The sequence below is a fragment of the Protopterus annectens genome, chromosome 2.part0 (genome assembly GCF_019279795.1).
Source record: "Protopterus annectens isolate FY-2018-M chromosome 2.part0, PAN1.0, whole genome shotgun sequence".
NCBI lineage: Eukaryota > Metazoa > Chordata > Ceratodontiformes > Protopteridae > Protopterus > Protopterus annectens.
The window spans coordinates 1,810,920,906-1,810,941,670 of NC_056728.1; the positions used below are offsets into that span (position 1 = coordinate 1,810,920,906).

Genomic DNA, 20,765 nt, shown 5'->3' on the forward strand with positions numbered 1-20,765 from the left:
TTGCACGGCCTGTACCTCAACTGTTAACAACAGACAGTTCTCACTGGGAGCTGTTTGGAAAACCTTATTAGTATTTAAATAATCATAATTCCTTGTCTTAGTATACATATATTGCGACTTTAAAAGTAATCATTAGAAGAAATATGGAAATGTGTTAACTTTGCTCCAGTCTGGAAGAAAATGATGAAAGGGTAGGAAAAGAAGCTTGTTTGGTAATTTTCTTTAAATGATATTTAGATGGCATACAAAATAAAACATTTAATTGCTGGCCTGTAAAATACAAAACGTTGCATTAACATGCTGTGAATTAGTATTTATACTGACATTATCCTTTCTGTTTTTCTTTTAATACTTTGACATGCTTCAACTATTTTGTTATAATGCTACTGCATGAAAAAAGACTTAAAAAGCTTTCTAAAATTGCTTGAATGCTGAATGGACAATTTGTATTAATAAAGAAAGTGCTAGATATTTCTATCTTCACCAGTTTGTTAAGGTTCCAAAGTTCAAAATGTTGACTCTGCAGCTCCTGTTATCTATCTCTTATCCTTCATTTGAGCTTTTTGGTAACACCAGATTTGAAAGATGTTTCTCATTATATTCCCATTGCCACTGAGTTCAGAAGGTTCCTAAGATTTCATGTGTCTGGACCATGTTATCAGTTCTCTGCATTGTTTTTTTGGATTATTTACTGCTCCAAGGGTGTTTACAAAATGTCTAACTCCAGTGGTAACCCATTGCAAACTGCAGGGTATACACATTTGTCCTTATTTAGCTGGCTTAATTATCTTTGTAGAGTCTTTTCCCCCAAGTGTCAGGAATCCCTTACATGGGCAACAAACCACATACTAGACCTAGGCGTTCTGATCAACACTCAGAAGTAAAATCTGACCCCTTCTTAACAAATTGTCTTTCTAGGATAACTTTTGGATTCCTTCTTTGAAAAGGCATTCTTCACCCATGACAAAGTGGATCTATATCTGGTAATTTTCCTGTGCTTCTCTCATCATCTCCCAACTTCAGCAAGAGGAAGTATCAGGATTTGTAAGTTCATGCCTTCTGTGTTTCTCATTATCCTTATAGCAAATTACCCATGATAAAACGTTAATGGCATCTAAACAAACTGCTAGGACCCAGCATTTTCATCCATTAAACTTCTACAGTCCAATTTTAGACTTTGTAAAGACAGATATTCTTTGCTGGACTGAGAAAATCACTCAGAACATATGTCTACTTTTCTCTCACATCCCCTAGTCAATCTGTGAGAAAAGATACATCAAATTTTGCAAGGGGATCAGTATCTAGAGGGGGTAAAAGTGAATAGCCACTGGAGCAACCAAGACAGGGGAACGCACATCAGTATCAAAGAGATATTGGCTGTGATCCATGCTATAGAATCTCTTCATCATTTGTAGACCCCAGGACTTTTGCATGTGATTACAGAAGACACACCAGAGATATGGTATTTAAACAAACAATGGGACACCAGGTCTTACGTTGTGCAGGCTAGCTGTAGTAGCAGGGGTGGTCCCATTTCAGCACAGTTTAACAAGCTAAGCTTCCTACAATTCCACAGAGCAAAATGTAGTGGAGACAAGCTGAGCAGGACCAGGACAGACCTTCAAAAATGTAAACAAAATGGGGGGGGGGGGTCTTTCAGGATTTCATCCACTAGTGGGGAAAATCTCAGATAGATCTGTTTTCACTGTTCAGATCAGACAGCTAAGCAAATTTTCTTCCAGAGCTCCTTGCAAACAGCCCTAGAAAAGAGATGCTTTCTTATTACACACATCCACCCTTTCTACTAATATCAAGGGGCATCCTGAAAATCCAGACAGGCTCTCCAAAGATAATTATTGTGATTCCATTTTGGCCCATGCAACAGTGATTCTCCTTTCTTTTGGCATTGGCCAAAGGCAATTACCACAAGCTTCCTCACAAACTGGATCTACTGACACAAGACAAGGGGAGTTTAATACACCCCAGTTTGAGCCAACTACAACCAATTGCTTGGATGATTGAATTTTGATATGTTTTGGGCAAGCATCTCTTTTGTGAGGACATGAAGCAGGTACTAAAGGATGCAAGAAAGCTTGCTTCTAGGAAATCTTATATCTGTAAGTTGAAAAGTTTTGTCAGCTGGTGTCACACTAACAAACAGGGTCCCCCTCTCAGTTTCTGTAACACTGATTTTACATTACTTAAGCAAGTTAATTTCCTCTGGCCTGTCTTATTCTTCTGCCAATGTTCATTTGTCAGCCATTTAAGCTTGTCTGCCCATGGATCCTCCCTTTCTTCTCAAACTTTGGCCAAGCAGTTTCTGAAAGCAGCTTTATACATAAGACCATCATATAAACAGGTGGCACCTTCTTGGGATTGTAACTTAGTGCTGGAAAAGTTAAGAATGTCTCCTTTTGAACCAGCTCATTTTTACAGTTCATTACTTGGAAAACTGCCTTTCTCATTGTTCTGACTTCTGCAAGAAAGGTATCTGAGTTGAAAGCTTGGAACCCTATTTGGTATTACACAGAGACAGGATAACTTTGAGAACTCCTCATTCATGCCAAAAGTGGTTTCTTAATTTACATCGAATCAAGCCATCAATCTCCCTGTTTTCATTCATGAAGTAAAAAAACAGGGAAAAAGGTTTCTCTGTACTCTAGATGTTGACGTGCAACTCGGGTACTATCTTGACAGAACTAAGTCCTATAGAAAGGCTTAGCATCTGTAGATTTCCAATATAATGGGTAAGAAAAAAGGAAACCTGTGCTAAAACAGAAAACTTCAAATGGTTGTCCCTTGCTATTACCTTTTGTAATTCATACCATATTAAAACACTTTCGGGTAGGGTCAAGGCATATTCTACTAGAGCCTTGTCTTTGTTGATGGCCTAATGGAAAGAGCTGGGCTCTAGAAGCATTCTAGAGGAATCTGCTTTGTCCTCTGTACATACGTTTACAAAACACTACAAATTAGATTACTTGAGACTGTTTTCCAGGGGCTCCTGGATCCTAATCCTGTTTCCTTCTCCCAGGTAGGATAAGCTGTGGTTATCTACCCATGTAAGTAAGGCTACAGCACCAGTAATTTATGATTAACATAGCACAGATATGTCTGTAGAACTTTCCAGTAGATGCTGACTTAAATAACTGAAGCAGTAGCCACAGACCCCTTCCAGCCTCTTCTTTCTATCTGTAGTTTGTTTGTTAAAGCTATGAGTTCCTAACTTACCCTTTTTTCAGTACAAGTAGCTTCCCTTTCTCCACTGACAAGAAAGTCCTGAGGAGTGTTGATGCCCAGGCTGCTGTTTTCTCCACTGTCAGTTTGAGCTAACAGCAGCCCAGGCTTGAGTGTGGAGGAGGTAGCCAAAGGCTTTCGAAGCTGGACAGCTGGTATACCCTTCACAAGATATAACCCATATAGCAAAGGCTACTGCAGCAGTGCTTTAGTCAAACATTTTATTGTTATTTATTGACATTTGTTGACCAGGAAAATCCACTGGGCTTAGGTTCATAGGTAGGTACTAGGCTATTGGACCTAGGGCCTGTACAAGCCTAGCCAAAAAGGTACCCTGGCTTTCACCTCCCAATAAAATTATTTTCCTGTGCCCCTGTCAAGCAGAACCACAGAAGTGATCCCCGGGATGAATTTCCTATTACCCATCCAATCATCAAGATTCTTCTTGAAGAGTGCTAATGAGGAGCTCTGTTTGACATAGATAGGTAGTCTGTTCCAGAGTATGGGAAGTCTCTGGGACGGGAATCTATCCCTCCAGCATGTTCTGTTTATTGTGGTGACAAGGTTTAGGTCCCTAGAGCATGTAGCTCGGAGGGATTGGGATTTCTTTAAGTGGAGCATGTCCAACAGCTCTGGGTTTGATATAGCTTTGTATGTTAGGCAAAGATCGCCTCTGAGTAGGCGATATGCGACGGAGTAAAGCTGGAGTTTTTTGAGACGGTCTGAGTAAGGCATCTGTTTGAGGCCAGTAATCCTCTTTGTGAGGTATTTTTGCGGCCTTTCCAGTTGTTGTAGATGTCTTGTGAGGTACATACCAAAAGGGGCGTTGTACTCTATAATGGGTCTAATGAGTGATGAGTAGAGGGGAACAATGACCTCTTTTTTTCTGGATGAGAAACCTTTTGTGATGAGGTGTGCCAGGGGCCAGGGAGAAAAACTCCAAGTTACATGAAAATCATTACATGAATTTGTAAGTAAACAATTACTTATAAAGCAAATCTAAATAGCACATATATTGTAAAAAGGCACAATACAGTAACAATAGAGCACTAGCATGTAGGAAAATTATAGCGTTAGAAATATTTAACAATACAGCTCAATTTTTTTGGGGGGTAGAAAAGGGTACTTGCAGTGCGAAGGTTGAATTAGAGAGTTTAACTTAAAGGTAGGATAGATATAGTTGGAATCGTATAGCTAGTTGGTGGGAATATGCAGATTATAGGTGGCATGTATTTAATGGTAGTGGCCATAGTGGTGCAGAGGTTAGCATTGCCACCTCACAGCAAGAGGTTCTCCAGTTTGATTCGCGGCTGGGGTGCCTTCTGTGTGGAGTCTGAATGTCCTCCCTGTGGTCACGGGGGTTTCCTCCGGCTGCTCCGGTTTTCACCCACATCCCAAAGACATGCAGTAGGTGGATTGGACACTCTAAATTGGCCCTAGGTGTGAGTGTGTGTGTGTGCCTTCTGTGGAAGGTTGGGTGCTGGGCTGGCAAACTCGACACTGTAAAACTCCACTGCCAGTCTTGAGCAGACAGATGATCCATTGTGGTGACCCCTAACAGGGAAAAGCCGAAATAAGAAGATTAAAAGTAGAAAGTGACAGAGAAGAGAAAATGTGTTAAGATAATTGTATAGATGTGTGGACTATGATACTAAAGATTAGGGATAACTCATATGGTGTAACAGTATGATATTTACATAAGTATATAATATTTGCCATGTGAAACAGTTTTGCTAGAATAAGGAGGCATGCAACTGGGGTTTTCAGTGAGATGTTGTTTTAGTAACATGTTAACATGTACTGTGATAGTAAGTGCAACTTACACAGTTGTACTTTCCTTTCTCCACTGCAACATCTATCTATAGAAAAACTGGAAGTAGCTGCTGTACGACAATGTGACTTCATGTATCAGGATCTATTAAGGTAATGGGAGGAAAAGTGAACATGAGGCCAATCTGTAGTAGGCCCATTGGGGGCTCCTCATAGTTTCAGATATCTGGCATCTTTTAATCAGTGGGTTTATGTTTCTCTTCAGTGACCACTGGTTGTCATTATAATTCAGCAACAGAATTTGGTAGAAACACAACTTTTATTAGAATAAAACAAGAACAAAGGAGGACAGTATTATATAAAAAGTGTTTTAGTCTTCCAGCACTAATGATACTATTCAAGTTAAATAGCTCCTGTGCTTGCAATAAAATGCAAGAAATAAGCAGGACAGAGGGTTGAGAGATTTGAACAGAATCATATCCACCGAGATTACTTTAATTCTTATAAATTTGTTTTTATTTTTATTAGTCTAATCTTAAGCTTACACTTTATGTAATTTAAACAACTGACAGTGAAGGACATAACTGTGGCATCCTGTCAGAAGCACAATGGACAAGTGTTTGAAGATTTTGCCTTGGCCACAATATGACCCCTCCCCATATAAGTTGTCATAGTCAGATTAAAGTATTTTTAGCTTGTTTTATTATTCATAAATTATTTTATTTATTTATTTATTTAAGTTTGATGACCAGGGAAGTCCACTGGGCCAAGAAGAGCCCATTTCCAGTGGTGGCCCGGGGAGAAAAGCTCCACAATAATTACAAGTTACATTTCACATGTTACAAAAGGACATAGTTCATACAGCTAATTAAACATTTACAGATATTTGCAATTGGCTTTTCACATTGTTACAAAAATGAAAAGAGATAATTTAATACAGAAATTTCAACATTACATAAAGTGAATATTGTTGTTATAAACTCAAGTGTAGGTTTAACATTTCAAAATATATAGCTTCTAGCCATTAGTAGGTTAGGAAAATATGATGCATGGAGAGGGTAATAGTATATTTGAGACTGGAGAGTATACAATAGTACAATATATATTAGAGAGAAAATTAGTTTTTAGTAGGGGAGGGATTGTTTTGAGTGGGATGAAGTAATAGTAGAGGTAGTTGGATGAGTCAGTGCAAGGTGGAAGGGGGGGGGTGTTAAGTTGGAGCATGGCAAGGGCATTCCCATTTGGAAGAAAGATGAGAGAGTAGCTGAGATTTGAAATTTGTATGGTTAGGTAGGTTGCATAGGTGTGTGGGGAGACAGTTCCACTGTTTAGCTAAGGAATGAGACAGCAGTAGATGGCCAGGAGGTTGTGCAGGTTTGTGGACCTGAAGCAGATTTTGGTTTTTGGATCTTAGTGAGCGGTTGGGAATGAAAGGTTTTAAGGAAGTAGTGAGAGCTGGGCAGTTGGCAGGTTTAAAGATGAGCTTGTGGGCAATGGTGAGTTGTAGGTAACTGAGGTAGTTGGGTAGTTCAAGCCAGTTGAGGGTGAGGAGGGAGTGGCAGTGGTGGGATGAATTTTTTTAAATTGGTTGCAAATTTGGAGATCTTGTGGTAGCAGGATTCAAATTTGGACTGAAGGTCAAATTGGAGATTGGTGAAGAGAGGGGCACCATACATAAGGGAGGGGGGTAGGAAGGTGGATGCAAGAGTTTGACAGGTAGATGGGCTTAGAAAGCGGTTGTGCCTGTAGAGGAGACCTAACTTTTGGTGGATTTTCTTGATTGTGGAGTGGATGTGGGAGTCAAATTTTAGTTCTTCATTAATAATGATACCGAGAAGCTTGGTGTTGGGAACAATTTCAAGGAGGGTGTTGTTTTGGCAATGCATGGTGAATGTGTATTTGTTAATGGAGTTTTTGGTAGGGGAAAAACAGTTTGGTTTTATTTGCATTTAGTGCCAGATGGTTAGACTGCATCCAGGTTTCTGTTTTGGTGAAGGCTAGTTGAGTTTTTGCTAGAAGCTAGGAGGGGGAGAAGGCTGAGCAGATGATTGTTGAGTTACCTGCATATTGGATGATAGATGAGTCTGGGATGGATTGGTGAAAGTTGATAATGAATAGGTTGAAGAGAAGAGGGCCAATAAAAGAACCTTGTGGGACACCTGTGGGTATGTGAAGGAAGGGGGAGGTTGAAGTTTTCCATTGGATAGCTTGTTAGTGGTTGGACAAGTAGCTGGAAAACCAGGCGATGGTGGTGGGAGAGAGGTGTAGGGTGGAGAGTTGGGATATAAGTAGTGTGTGTGAGATGGTATCAAAGGCCTTTGACAGTTCTAGGAATAGTGTGGATACGAACTTGCCTGAGTCGCATTTGAGGTTTATGGTTTCAAGAAAGGAAAGAACGGCAGTCATGGTGCTGTGGCCAGGGCAGAAGCCATGTTGGGTAGGGGAGGGAAGATTGTTTAGTGTTAGGTGTGCCATGAGTTGTGCTTGTATTGCTTTTTCTAGTATTTTAGAAAGAGGGGAAAGGATGGCAATAGGCCTGAAGTTGGTGGTATCAGTATTTTTGCCACCTTTGTGGAGGGGGATGGTGTAAGCATGGCGCCAGATAGAAGGGGCGTATAATTCTTGTATGGATCTATTTATACGAATAGAGATGGGATAGGAAATGTTATCTGCAGATTGTTTGAGGAAGGTGGGTGGAAGGTTGTCGGGTGCATTGCGACAGGGTTTGAGTTTGAGGAGGAGAAGTCTTTTTATAGTGCTTGTGGGGATGCACCTGAGGCAGAAGGATGTGGAGGAAGGTTGATGATTGGGGTGATGGTTGGGGGAGGAGGGGGTTGCGAAGGAGGCTGATAGTTTAGCTATGCAGTCTATGAAGAATGGGTTGAACTGGCTGGCTGTTTCAAGGTTGGAGAGGTTGGGGTCTGGGCAGTGGTTTTCTTTGTTGCCAGGATGCAACATGAATGAGATGGAGTCCCAGAATTTTTTGTGATTTGTTGAGTGCAAGGACTGGAGTTTGGAGTAGTGGGTTTTGCGGTCTTTATTTATTCATTTTTTTTTGCAGAGTTTCATAGTTGCTTATACTCTAGGAGGGTGTTAGGGTTTTTATGCTTTTGATATAGTTTCCATTTTTTGTCTCTTTGGTGCAAGGCTAGTTTAGTATCTTTTGATAACCATGGGCAGGGATTAGTTTTGATGTGTTTGGTTCGAGGGGGGGCTTGCTGATTGAGAAGGGTTAGGAATGAGTGGTTAAAGTAGGAAATAGCATTATCTAGAGGAAGGTTTTTTAGAGGGGACCAGTCAGTATGCTTTAAGCATTCAGTGAAAGTTAGTGGGTTGAAAGAGGAGAGGTTGAGGGTTTTGATGTAGTGGTGTTGTTTATGCAGTGGAGATGGGAGATGGTCGGTGAAGGCTGGTAGGTGATCGCTGAGAGAATCAAGTAATATTCCGGCTTTGGTGATAAGGTTTGGGTGAGTTGTTAGGATCAAGTCAATGATGGTACCAGAGGTACCATCTTTATTTGGTCTGGTTGGAGATTGTATTAGTTGGGAGAAGTTGTACAAGTTGATTGTGTGGAATGGGGCTTGAGAGTTAATAATATTCCAGTTGATGTTGGTATCACCGAGTATATAGGTTTAATTTTTTATATTGGAGGAGAACCAGGACAGGATGTTTTCAAGAGTTTTGGTATTATCACCAGGGGGAATATAGAGGGCAGCAATACATATGGACTTGTGGTTGTTTATTTTTAGTAAACCTATTATAATTTCAGCATTGGGAAAGGTTGGTATTTTATTGGAGTAGGGAGTTATGGTATGACAGGTGGGGTAGAATATTGCTACTCCACCTCCTTTTTTGTGGGCTCTGTCATTGCTAATGATTTGGAAACCTGGTGGTAGGATTTCACTATCTTTTCTATAGGATTTCAGCCAGGTTTCAGAAATGGCAGTAATGTCAGGGTTGTTATGGGAGGGCCAGGCATGGAGGTTAGGGATTTTGATTTTTAGGCTTTGTGCATTAAGTGTTGTAAGGCAAATGGACTTTGAGTTTGTGGGTTGAGTGGAGGGTTTGGTGTGACTGAAGTTAGAAATGGGTCTGAGGTTGGGGTGGATGTCGCTGGCTAGTGAGACAGGGATGTGGTGGAGTAGAAGAGTGAGGCAGTGTGCTGGGCAAGGATAGCTTGGGTTGTGTGAGAGTAGTGATTTTCTGGTACCACATTTAAGAGGGGAGTACTGTATTTATTTGTTACAGTAAATGGGAGGAAAAGGGGAGGGGCCAGTAGTGTGTACAGCAGAAAAATCACTAGGAGTATCGCAGAGAGAAGATTGTAATAGACGTACACTGCTCACAGTCTGTTGATAAAAGTAGAACTTGCAGTGGTTTTACTGGTTTGTATGGGGTTCCGCTCTTTGTGTTCTTGTATGCAGGCAGTTGCTTCAGTTTTTTTTTTTTTTGTTGGACCTTTGAATGTGTTTAAGGGACTGTAAGGAGAGAGAGGGAGATGTTAATATGAAGCCAGAAAAGGGGGATGGCGAAAAAAATAAGTGGGAAATAAGAGACAGGCAAGGAAATACCACAGTTTAAGTATTTCAGCTAAGCAGTACTTAATCAAATAAATTAGTTAATTATCAGTTTTTAAAACAATAACTGTGGGATTTTGTAGCCACATACATTTTCATCCATCTCAAAATGAAGGTTAAGGTAGGCTTCAGTAAAAGATGTTACATAAATCTACAGGTTCGATTACTGTGTTACTGTTGATTGTTTTCTAAATACAACTTACAGTTGTGGTTGAGACATCAAGTCTAAAATTTATAATACCATTGCATGATTATGAATATTCAAACAATCTTGAAGTCTAAATCTGTTTCTAAGGTCATCCATGCATTTCAAGCTCATTTTGTAAAATAGTTCTGAGAAGTTTCATCAATAAAACAAAATATGACATTTTAATAAAATTTCTTAGGATCATTGACTGGTAGGAGATAAGTGCCTGATGAGGAATTTGAGGTGTGTACACTCAATACACTATGAAGCAGCCACAAAATGGTTAAGAATTGTATTCAGACATGTCAGTGTCCTTCCAGAAGACCCAGTATGAAAGTACTGCCTCAGAAAGGAGACACCACATTTTAGAAATACTCCTACATCTAACTACATTCCAGGCTATAAACAAGCATGCTTATTTAGCTGTATAAATTAAATACCATACCTAAGAATCTCTCATTATGCTATTAGAAGTCAGTGTCTGCTTCAGTTCTACTTTCTTCAATGACTCATCTTCAAAAGGCTTTCAAACTGATCCAGTACACTTAGATTCAGACCAGTTGTACATAGCCCACTTGGTCCAATCCATCTAGCAAAGCAGACAACCCTCAAAGTTGTAGACTATGGAGACAAAAAATTCTCATGCCTCCCTATTCAGGGGACAACGCACTGCACCTGTCCCTTAATTATAACTGACTATGAAGTTACCAAACCTCAAAGTAATTTGTATTTTGTATTAGATTGGTCAACCAATCTTAAGTGAACATTTTCAAATACTAGGGAGTGACTTAGGATATCAGCTTAGCCTCCATGGAGAGACTGAGTGTAGCAAGTAACTCAGCTGGGAAGTGAACCATTGTTAAGGGAAAAAAAAAAGATGTGAAAGTTAATTAAGACCTAGTGAGGAATCAGTAGGCTTGAAAAATAGGTAGGTGTAGACCTGACTGTTCAGTCAACCCTCTTCCTTTTCTTATTCAAAATAAAACTATCTATTAAAGAACTATTTTTTTCAGCCATGGATGAGATTGTGGGATGGAATATGCCAAAAGATATAAAATAGTAGAGGAAAAATAAACATCTTGACAGCAGAAATATGGTCCAGGACAAATGTAAATGCTGCCAGGAGTGGCCCTGTGGAAATATCCATTAGATTTACTTGAAACATGTTTTGGATATCCAAGTGGAGTTTAATACCACAGTAGCACAGCAAAGAATTTGCCGATTTAAAGAGGAAGGGTATATTTGTAGCACAAAACATCTTTTCTGTCATGTGTCCATTTGTTTTAAAACCAAATATGGTACCAAATCCCATTACCAACTGGCAGATGTGTGGGATATTCTTGATTAGATCACTAGTGAAACTAACACAATCATCTGTGAACATCAGTGTTGTTGTCTGTATCCCATGGAGTGACCAGCCTGAGAAGTTATGAGAGGAAGTTCATAACCTGTTTAAAAGCTCTATAGCTAACAGAAATAAGGTTGGGGGCAAAGGTTATCCTCAATGAGTTCCCTTGCACTGTGGAAATGGACAAAAGAGGATACTACTGATTAGAAGGCAGGCTTGGGGTGAGTGATAGAGAGCTTTAATTGAATCAATAAATTAATTTGGGAACTCCGTGTGTTGTAGCATTGTCCACAGATAGTTCCATTGCAGAGAGTCAAAGGCCTTTTCAAAATCCACAGATAATGCCAAAGCTGGCTTTTGAACATTCCCAAGGCCTTAGAAGTACAACATAAGGAAGTTTATATAATCTGTATTGCTTCTACTATTAATAAAGCCTGATTATTAGAGTAGAAGAGGTCAGATGTTATAGACTCCAGTCTCTTAGCAAGCATTTTAACATAGTCTGTGCTGATTAAAGAAATTGGCCTATAATTTGCTGGTAGAGTATTATCTTTACCTAGCTTAGGTAATACCATAATATTAGAGATATTAGAGGATTCAGTTATAGATTGAGAGGTTTGGAAAGAACTGAAGAGGTATGTTAAGCCAGAGGACAAAAGATTTTTGAAAAATAATAAAAGTTCAGCATTTAAGTTCAGCATTAAGATCATCGCAGCCTGAAGCTTTGCCTCTAAATGTTGTAGATATAGCCCATCAGACCTCTGCTTCCTTGAGCATAGTATTCATAGTTCCCATATCCAACATCTTATTGATATTGTTGGATCCATTATACTAATCTTGAAAGTATTTAACGCATATTTTATTTATGTCAGATAGCGAGGACACCAAATCCCCTTTTGGGGAGTCCCTGGTATCTGAAATGATGCTTAATATTCTGTGTACCTTTACCTTATAAGTTAACTGCTGATCTGATTTGTAACCCTCTTCCAAGCTTGTGAAGCAGCACATTCAAGAAAAATTGTGACTTTTCTAGTGCAATGTTAAGTTCCTAGTGAGCCATTTTGCACTTCTTTTTGGTCTCAGATTTCTTAAATTTCTCCCATTTACACTTATTCCATAAATCTGAGACTCTGGCCTCAAGTGCAATAATTGCAGACTTGTATGAATTTAATGAGGAATTCTTGGTCCACAGCACAGATTCTTAAGTTCCAGTGTTATGGATTCCCATCAGATCTTAACTGGCATGAAGGTAGGTTTAGTGATAAAAATGTTCCACTCTTTTCAGTATATCAGCAACCAGCCATGGGTTGATCCTGGGGTTGGAATAATCTGAAAAGCTGTCACAGAACTGAGTAAATCAGCTGAGATTATATAATACTTAATTCTGCTACTAGAAATACCTTGAGTTGTAACTGTATACTGTATCCATGCTGTTAACTATCCACCAAATATCAGCCAAAGCTAAATGCATGCTAGCCTCTAATCATTTTTTGTACCATAATATGTCTCTCACTAGAATAATTATGTGTATCTCTCCCTGAATCAGAAGTGACACTGAAATCCCCAGCTAAAACAATTTTAGCCATGTCTGTCAGTGCTTCTACAACATTGAAGAGTTCAATAAATAAGAAAGGATTGTTTTTGTTAGGGCTGTATACTGAACCTCATTTCAATGTACCCTTAGTGGAAAAGAACCTAAAGCCCACCTACCTTGTTTAGCCATAGTATTCCGTAAGAGTTTCAAATTAAGAGCTGCTTTTATCCTTAGCAACATACCCTTCTTCGATTCTGAGTTCAAACGTTAGAGAAGTGTGCTCTCCCAAAATGAAGCCAAAACTCTTAATGCTTTCTTGTGAGCTTGCATTCCTGGCAGAAAAATATATTCTTTTCTCAACCAGGTTTTGATGGACTTCTCTTTCATGGAGAAGAAAGACCACATTAAAAGTATTAATGTGAAAGTAACCAGTTAAACACTTAAATAAAGATTAAATTAAATTCTGGAAAGAATATCTGAATTAAAGATCCTCAGACCCCCCCCCCCTCTATTCTCTCTCTTCACCAGTCAGCTTCACTCCATGCCTCAGTGATTCTGTACACAGATGACCCCACTCCAATCTGCTCAGCCTCCTCCCTCAAAGAGCCTCATACCATTATCCAAGATTCCTTCTTATCTGTTGAAACTTGGTTGACCAACTCCCAATGAATTCTAAATCTCAATAAAACAAAACTTCTTCTCTTCTGCCCAACTAGGAATCCCTCACCATCTCTAACCTTCCACATCTTCTTCAAAGATAAAACAATAATCACCTCAATAACCCAAACCAAATTGCTATGGGTTGTAATTGACAGCAACCTAAAATTTTATCGCCATATTGCTCAAACCATCAAAAAAGTCCAGAAGAAACTTGGCCTTCTATATAGAAATGAGATTTCTAATAAACAGTACAAAAGTCTTCTGATACTGTACTGTGTTGTACTTTAAATGGGGTGGATGCTGCAGTCCTGAGAATGTCCTCCATTGGAGGAGATATCTAGTAACTATGAACCTGTTATCAGTTTGCCATCCATTCCCTATTGCAATATTACTAGCTTGTATTTTTTTTTTATTTAACATAGGCAGTTTATTTTTCAAGTGCAACAGGCACTTTGTTTCATATACAAACAATGAAGTATAAAGTTGTTTGCTAGCAGCGACCTCTTCATTAGTTACAGATCACTTTAATGTGGAAATATTTGGATGGCTTTTACTTCTGCAGAGATTGTGCAACAGAAGAAGTTAACAGTCAATATTCTATGAATAAATGAAACAAGTGCTACAGCTAGTCCTTAGTTCCATAGGGCTTAAGAATCAAGTTATGAGCAAGATGGTGCAATATAATCAGAAAATAGTAATCAATAAAAACCAATGATAAATCTCCAAAAGAAAAAGCAATGAAGTTTGCATCGTGAATGTGTTCTCCTAAGCAGTCATTTAGTCTTTTGGTTAATCTCACTTGGCTTGGGAGATGATTTTTTTAACTTTAACAAACTTTTCCATACCAGCCTTACTTGCAACGAGAAGATTTCAGAGAGGAATTAAGTTTGGTTCATTGGAAACTGACTCTCACCTTATTTGATTCAGATAACCCAGTACTGGATATGTTCACCGAGTTGAAAGCAAGTTGCTTATGTAAGTGCTTCATTAGTCAGCTAGGGCTGTCACTTCGCTCACTACGAGTCAAGCTCCCAGCACTCATGAATCCATTTGAATTGGATTGCTGATTCAGTGGTATGGCTGCAAACTTCCCCGGGCACTTAACATTTTGGTATGTTCCAGTATATACTGTGATAGCCTGAAAACCAGGGTAATAGACTGACTAAGTAGGGTTAGATTCATTGTTTATCTCCATAGTTATTAGATTAGCATGCAAAAAGGTTAGTGCTGATTCAGGAGTGCCAAACATCTTCCATTGATTCTCCCACTTAATATTTAGTAAGGCAGGGCAGTGTAGAGCAGATGGCATCTTGTTTTAAAACAAATAAAAAACATGTCCGGCTTTTGATGTAATTCACATATCTCTGTGTTCTCCTTTAGAATGAAAAGAATGTTAAAGCATACTTTATATAGCAAGACAGGAATATACTCAGACCACTGCCAATGGTTAGCAGTTCCCAGTGTATTGCCTTTTCTCTGCAATCGGTTACTAATACAAAAAAAAAAAAAAAAAAACTACATCACCAATACTGACATATCATAGGATGTGGAGTACAGTGGAATTTGTTCTGTGTTGGTGAGAATGTAAGGTCTTTCAGATTTCACTGTCTTGACTATACCTTGACATATAGGAATATGGTACGGCCTTAGGTCAACTGGTGCCCTAGGCAAAAGGGATCCATGGCGCCCCCCACCACACCACCTGGTGCCACCATCCTGGTCTACCTACACCAAATGAATACTGGAAAAGTGCCCCTGCAAAAGCGGTGCCCTAGCGGCCGCCTATTTGGCCTATGCCTAAGGCTGGCTATATTCTCACCATAACCCTTAACAGTGGACTATGGTAAAAACTCTTTCCTTGCCATACCTATCACTTTTTCTCCCATCTAAACTTCCTATTACTTTTCAATATAGTGCTGAACTGAATTCTAAGTTTACATAAAGTATGTCATGCAAGTCCTTGACACGTATAAAAGTGCTACAGAATTCACTGAAGTTTTGTGACACAGAACAGAAAGTGAGATTTCTGCTTTACCTGTTTTTTGCTGGCAGGACGTGCTATTCTTCACAGAACAATAGTTTCAGGAAGGACCCTTGGAGCGCTATGTTTGTCCTTCAGAAATACTTGTAACATTCTATAATGATACTTTTCGTTTACCTTTTTCAGCTCATTAAATGCCTTTGTGGCTGTATCTTCATCACGAGACCCTTGTGTTGTTTGCTTAAGAATGTTCTGAGGGAAATAAACAAATTGGCATTAGACTTAAGGATTCAGTAAGCATCCTAAGTAGCACAGCTTCTTTCAATCTGCATGCATTTCTTAGATATTTTGAAATTTGTTTTGACAACCTCTTTTATGTTTTTTTAGCAGAAAAAAGAACACATATACTATATATCTTATAACATACTTGGATTTAAAACCGGAGGTCATGCTTTTTAAAAAATGCAACTTCTGTGCATTTGGACAACAGTTATACTTTCTTTCTTTAAAGGCACAGAGACACACACACACACACACACACACACACACACACACACACACACACACACACACACACACACACACACACACACACAGTCTATAACTCTCTCCCTGTCTCTTGATATATAAATACATATATTCACACAATTATATAACATTTATACATATGCATACTGATATATATAGACATATAGAACTATAAAGATAAATAGAAAGACAAATAGCACTAGATAATGACTCGTGCATATTTGTTTGATTGTCTGTGTGTGTGTGTGTGTGTGTGTGTGTGTGTGTGTGTGTGTGTGTGTGTGTGTGTGTGTGTGTGTGTGATATTTATAGCACTTTTTAAATAGATTCAGACAGATAACATTTGCATGTACATGCATTCCCACAGGTGTACTACACAAGGTTCTAACAAAAAGCACAATCCAGTCTAGAAGGTACAAGCATATGTAATCACACACTAGAATGTATAGCATATATCTCCTTTGCAAAAGTCTCATGATACATTAAATAGGAAAGAAAAAAATAACAGCATTTTGTCTACCATGGTTGTAGGTCTCTGTCCTATATAAACTATAGCCAACCCAAGACAGATTCATGCACAATTTGCAAGAAACATTGAAATAGTCTCCAACCCACTCACTCTCCTTATGTTCCCTTCATGTAAACACACACACATACACACACACACACACACACACACACACACACACACACACACACAATAGGTTCATAGGTTGTTACTAGGCTAAAGAACACTAAGGCCCTTACAAGTGTAGCTCTGATCCCTAAACTTTTTGGGTCCCAAGTATCATGGGTGTCTATACAGAAGGGGGGGAATTAGTAGAAAGGTAAGTAAAGTTTTGTAAGGGGGGGGGGTGACAGTTACGATAATACTTTTCTTACTGACAGCCTCTGTACATAAAGGACAGGGGTGCCAGACCAGGGTAAATTTATGACAATACTGAAGTATAAAACCGTGAATGGCAAAACATTGATCCCATAGAACTGAAATTTAAAAGAAAGAAGAAAAAAAGAAAAAAAAAAACAACAACCTATGTTTTTGCAAGGGACAAGCTCCCACTTGCATCCCCAATACCCCCTGAAATTTATGCATAGCGTCACTGAGTTGCACAACAGCAGGAAAAGAGCAAATTCCTATTCCCATTGTTTTGCAACCTCCCATAAAGTAATTCCAGCAAAAGTGATCAAATGATTATTCAATCACTTCTGCCAGCATTAAAGATGTTTAATACTACAAATATATGACTATATGGAATCCTTCCAGATATCTATCTATCTATCTATATATATATATATATATATATATATATGGATTCCTATTACAAGAACGAAAGTTCACTACTTCGAACTTGTAATAGGAAGCCTCACTTCTGCGAAAGTTCACTTTAACGAAAGTGAACTTTTGCATAAGTGCACTTCACCAAAAACACCACAGCATAGTGGAGGACAAATAAACAAGCTATGTCATCCACAATAGTGCGATGGTCACGGACCTTAGGTTTAGGGCACGGGTTAGGGTAAGGGGGATAGTTAGTAAAGCTATCCCCTTACCCTAACCAATGCACTAACCCTAAGGTTCGTGACTATTGCACCATAGTGGAGGACATTGCTATGTCCTTCACTCTGCTGCAGTCGTCACGGACCTTAGGGTTAGGGCACGGGTCATGGTAAGGGGATAGCTCTACGGGCTATCCCCTTACTATGACCTGTGCCCTATCCCTAAGGTCCGTGAGTACTGCATGGAAGTTCAGTACAACACCCGTTCATTGTACTGAACTTCACGTAAGTGCACTTTTGATTAAGTACACTTTTGTTGCAGTGAGCATTCCATGCACTATTTCGAATTAGTGAAAATTTGATCTAGTGTATGGAACCCATATATATATATATATATATATATATATATTTATATATATATATATATATATATATATATATATATATATATATATATATATATCTTAATCTATATATACATATATATAGACACCATTCCCCATTCTGCTTTCGACACCATCTTTCGACACAATTCGCCATTCTGGTATTATAGACAAGCTCACCAGCCTGAACATAAACCCCTATGTCACGGGATGGTTTGCCAATTGCTTCATGGGTAGAACCCACACGCTGAGAGTTGCAGGCTCTAGGTCCAACTCTAAACCAGTTACAAGTGGCGTCCCCCTGGGCTCAGTCCTGGGACCTCTCCTGTTCGGTATATACTTTTCAGAGGTACAGGCAAGCACAGGAGGACTATGGCTGTTCAAGTTTGCAGACGACTGCAAACTGGGGCCATAATTGACTCTCCAGCTGATACAAACATCCTCCAGAAGGGTCTCACTGAGACAGATACCTGGTGTCAAAATCATGGCCTAAAGCTAAATGCCAAAAAGTGCATAGTCATCCCCTTTGGAAAAAACAAAGTACCCGCGAACTACCACATATGTGGTAGTCCCCTAAATACAGAAAATGTAATAAGGGATCTGGGGACCCAAGTAGATAGTAATTTCTCCTTTGATAATGATATTGCCAAGGTGGTTAGAAAATCCTTCTATGTGGCCTACCTAATCACAAAAGGGTTCGCGTCTAGAACAAAAGAGGTTATTGTGCCCCTCTACTCATCACTCATCAGACTCATCATAGAGTACAACACCCCATTTGGGATGTACCTTACAAGACACCTGCAACAGCTGGAAAGACCCCAGAAGTACCTCACTAAGAGGATTACTGGCCTCAAACATATGCCTTATGCAGCCCGACTGAAGAAACTCCAGCTGTACTCGGTTGCATACCACTTACTCAGAGGTGATCTCTGCCTGACATACAAGGCCATGTCCAACCCAGAATTGATGGACATGCTCCACGTAAAAAAAAAAGAAAACCAAGAGCCACATGCTCTAGGGATCTAAACCTCACCACAGTGATAAATAGGACGTGCTGGAGGGATAGATTCCTGTCCCAGAGACTCCCCATGCTTTGGAACAGGATTCCAATCTTCATTAGGCAGAGCCCCTCACTAACACTGTTCAAGAGAAACCTTGACGAGTGGATGGGAAACAGAACATTTACCCCAGGGATCACTGCAGTGGCTCTGCTGGACAGAGGCACAGGGAATTAATGGCTCTGCTGGACCGAGGCACAGGGAACTAATCTAAGGGGATGGCGAAAGCCAACACATTCTGGCTAGGCGTATAGATGCCCTCGGGCAGATAGCCTAGTACTTACCTATGAACCTATATATAGATATTTTATGTAGATAGATGCATAAATATGTGGGAGCATAATTATTCATTGATAATGCAAAGCATTGCACCAGCCATCATAGACCATAAAACATCAAGTCTGCAAAGATAAAAAAAATAGTAATAAAACTAAAGCAACTTTTTTGCAGGGGGCAATCTCCCCCTGCAGCCCCATACTCCCTGCTAGTTAAATATACTAATTCTGAGATTGTATTACTGTAGGGAAAGGGTATATTCCCCAACCCCCACTGCACCACAATCTCATACTGAAAAAGCTGGTACTGGTTGATCAGTTGTACTAAATTTTTCATTCATTAATAACTCATTGAGAATACATCCTGCTGTCATTCATACATACACACACACACACACACACACACATATATATATATATATATATATATATATATATATATATATATAAAATAAAATAAAGGACATGTACTTTTATAAATGTCCTGTCAATTTCATGCAAATGCGGATAGTCATTTTAGTTAAAAAATACATTATGTTTTGGTATATCTGATTTATGCTATAATGCTATTTTATATAATTTAGATAAAATTGAGTTACAGGTTTCTTTGTTATTGTACCTCTTTCCGGTTTTACTTGTTGTTATTTCAGTTCTAATCTTCCTACTGTTAACCCTCCATATAATTCTAGTGTCTCCGTCTCCTCTCCTCACCATCTGAGGTGGTAAACATTGCCTCACGTCTTCTTCAGAGTACTTGTTCTTGCAATGCAAGCGCTTTCCCAACTGTTACTCCAACTCCAATTTCCAAATCCTAGCACTCACAAAATCTCACTCCTTATCTTCCCTTTTCTGCTCTCTTTCTTTCCTGCTAATCCATTTATCCATTTTATGTTTGTATTTTGTAGTAATTTATATACAAACTAGACAGGTGAGATTGGTTCTAAGAGTCTTTTCAACCATAACCAGTGCTTGCAATTTCTTGTGTAATGAAGTACATTTAATAATAACAATACATGAAATACACAGACTAAGTACATGTAATAAAAACTTTGCAAAAGAAACCATAGGCTAGTGAATTATGTATAATGTATTAAATTAAAAGGAAATAGTAATTTTCAAAATACTAGCACAAGACTTTGAAAAACTAAGATGTTTTAAAGAGCAAGAAGCTCATTGAAAGACATAATGTGTTACATTCTTGAAAAAACATCTTATTAGTAATTTGCCTCATATAATGTCTTTATGTTAACTCATGTTCCAGCGCTCACTGCTGTCTATGCAGTCTCCTTACCAAGGACTCCCAGTCCCATATCCTAACGCTCTCCCATCCTCTCTTATCTAGTGCCTAGAAAATTCTCTTTTGACTGAACAAATGACCAACATTACTTTCAGTCTTTCTTTCTTTAGAACCAACTGCCTTCCATATTTATCCCCAAAAGCCACCACTCCTTCACAAATCTCCCATGGTACACTTCCTGTTAGAGTTCTAATACTTCTCACACCTTTGCACTATCTCCAGGTATGTACTTGACATATACAAGTAATCCATTTTCTGTCGTGCACAGCATCAGTACACATCAAGTTCACTTCTGCCTTCATGCCTGATCCTCACTGAGGTGCAGTAACCCCTGCACAAAAGACACTTATGTATATTACCTATTGGGCCTACATGCTTTGGGTTTTAAATATATATTACTCAAAATTCCACCAAAATGTCACTTCTGCTTGAA

General features: G+C 39.0%; 1 protein-coding gene across 1 annotated transcript in view; it reads right to left on the minus strand.

Annotated features, from left to right (window-relative positions):
• Window positions 1-20,765, minus strand: part of LOC122793639 (rho guanine nucleotide exchange factor 19-like) — a 1,093,308-nt gene that overhangs the window by 251,707 nt on the left and 820,836 nt on the right. The window contains exon 10 of the mRNA XM_044061848.1: window positions 15,472-15,546. Coding sequence (XP_043917783.1) covers window positions 15,472-15,546 — 75 coding nt within the window. The remainder of the gene's footprint in view (window positions 1-15,471; window positions 15,547-20,765) is intronic.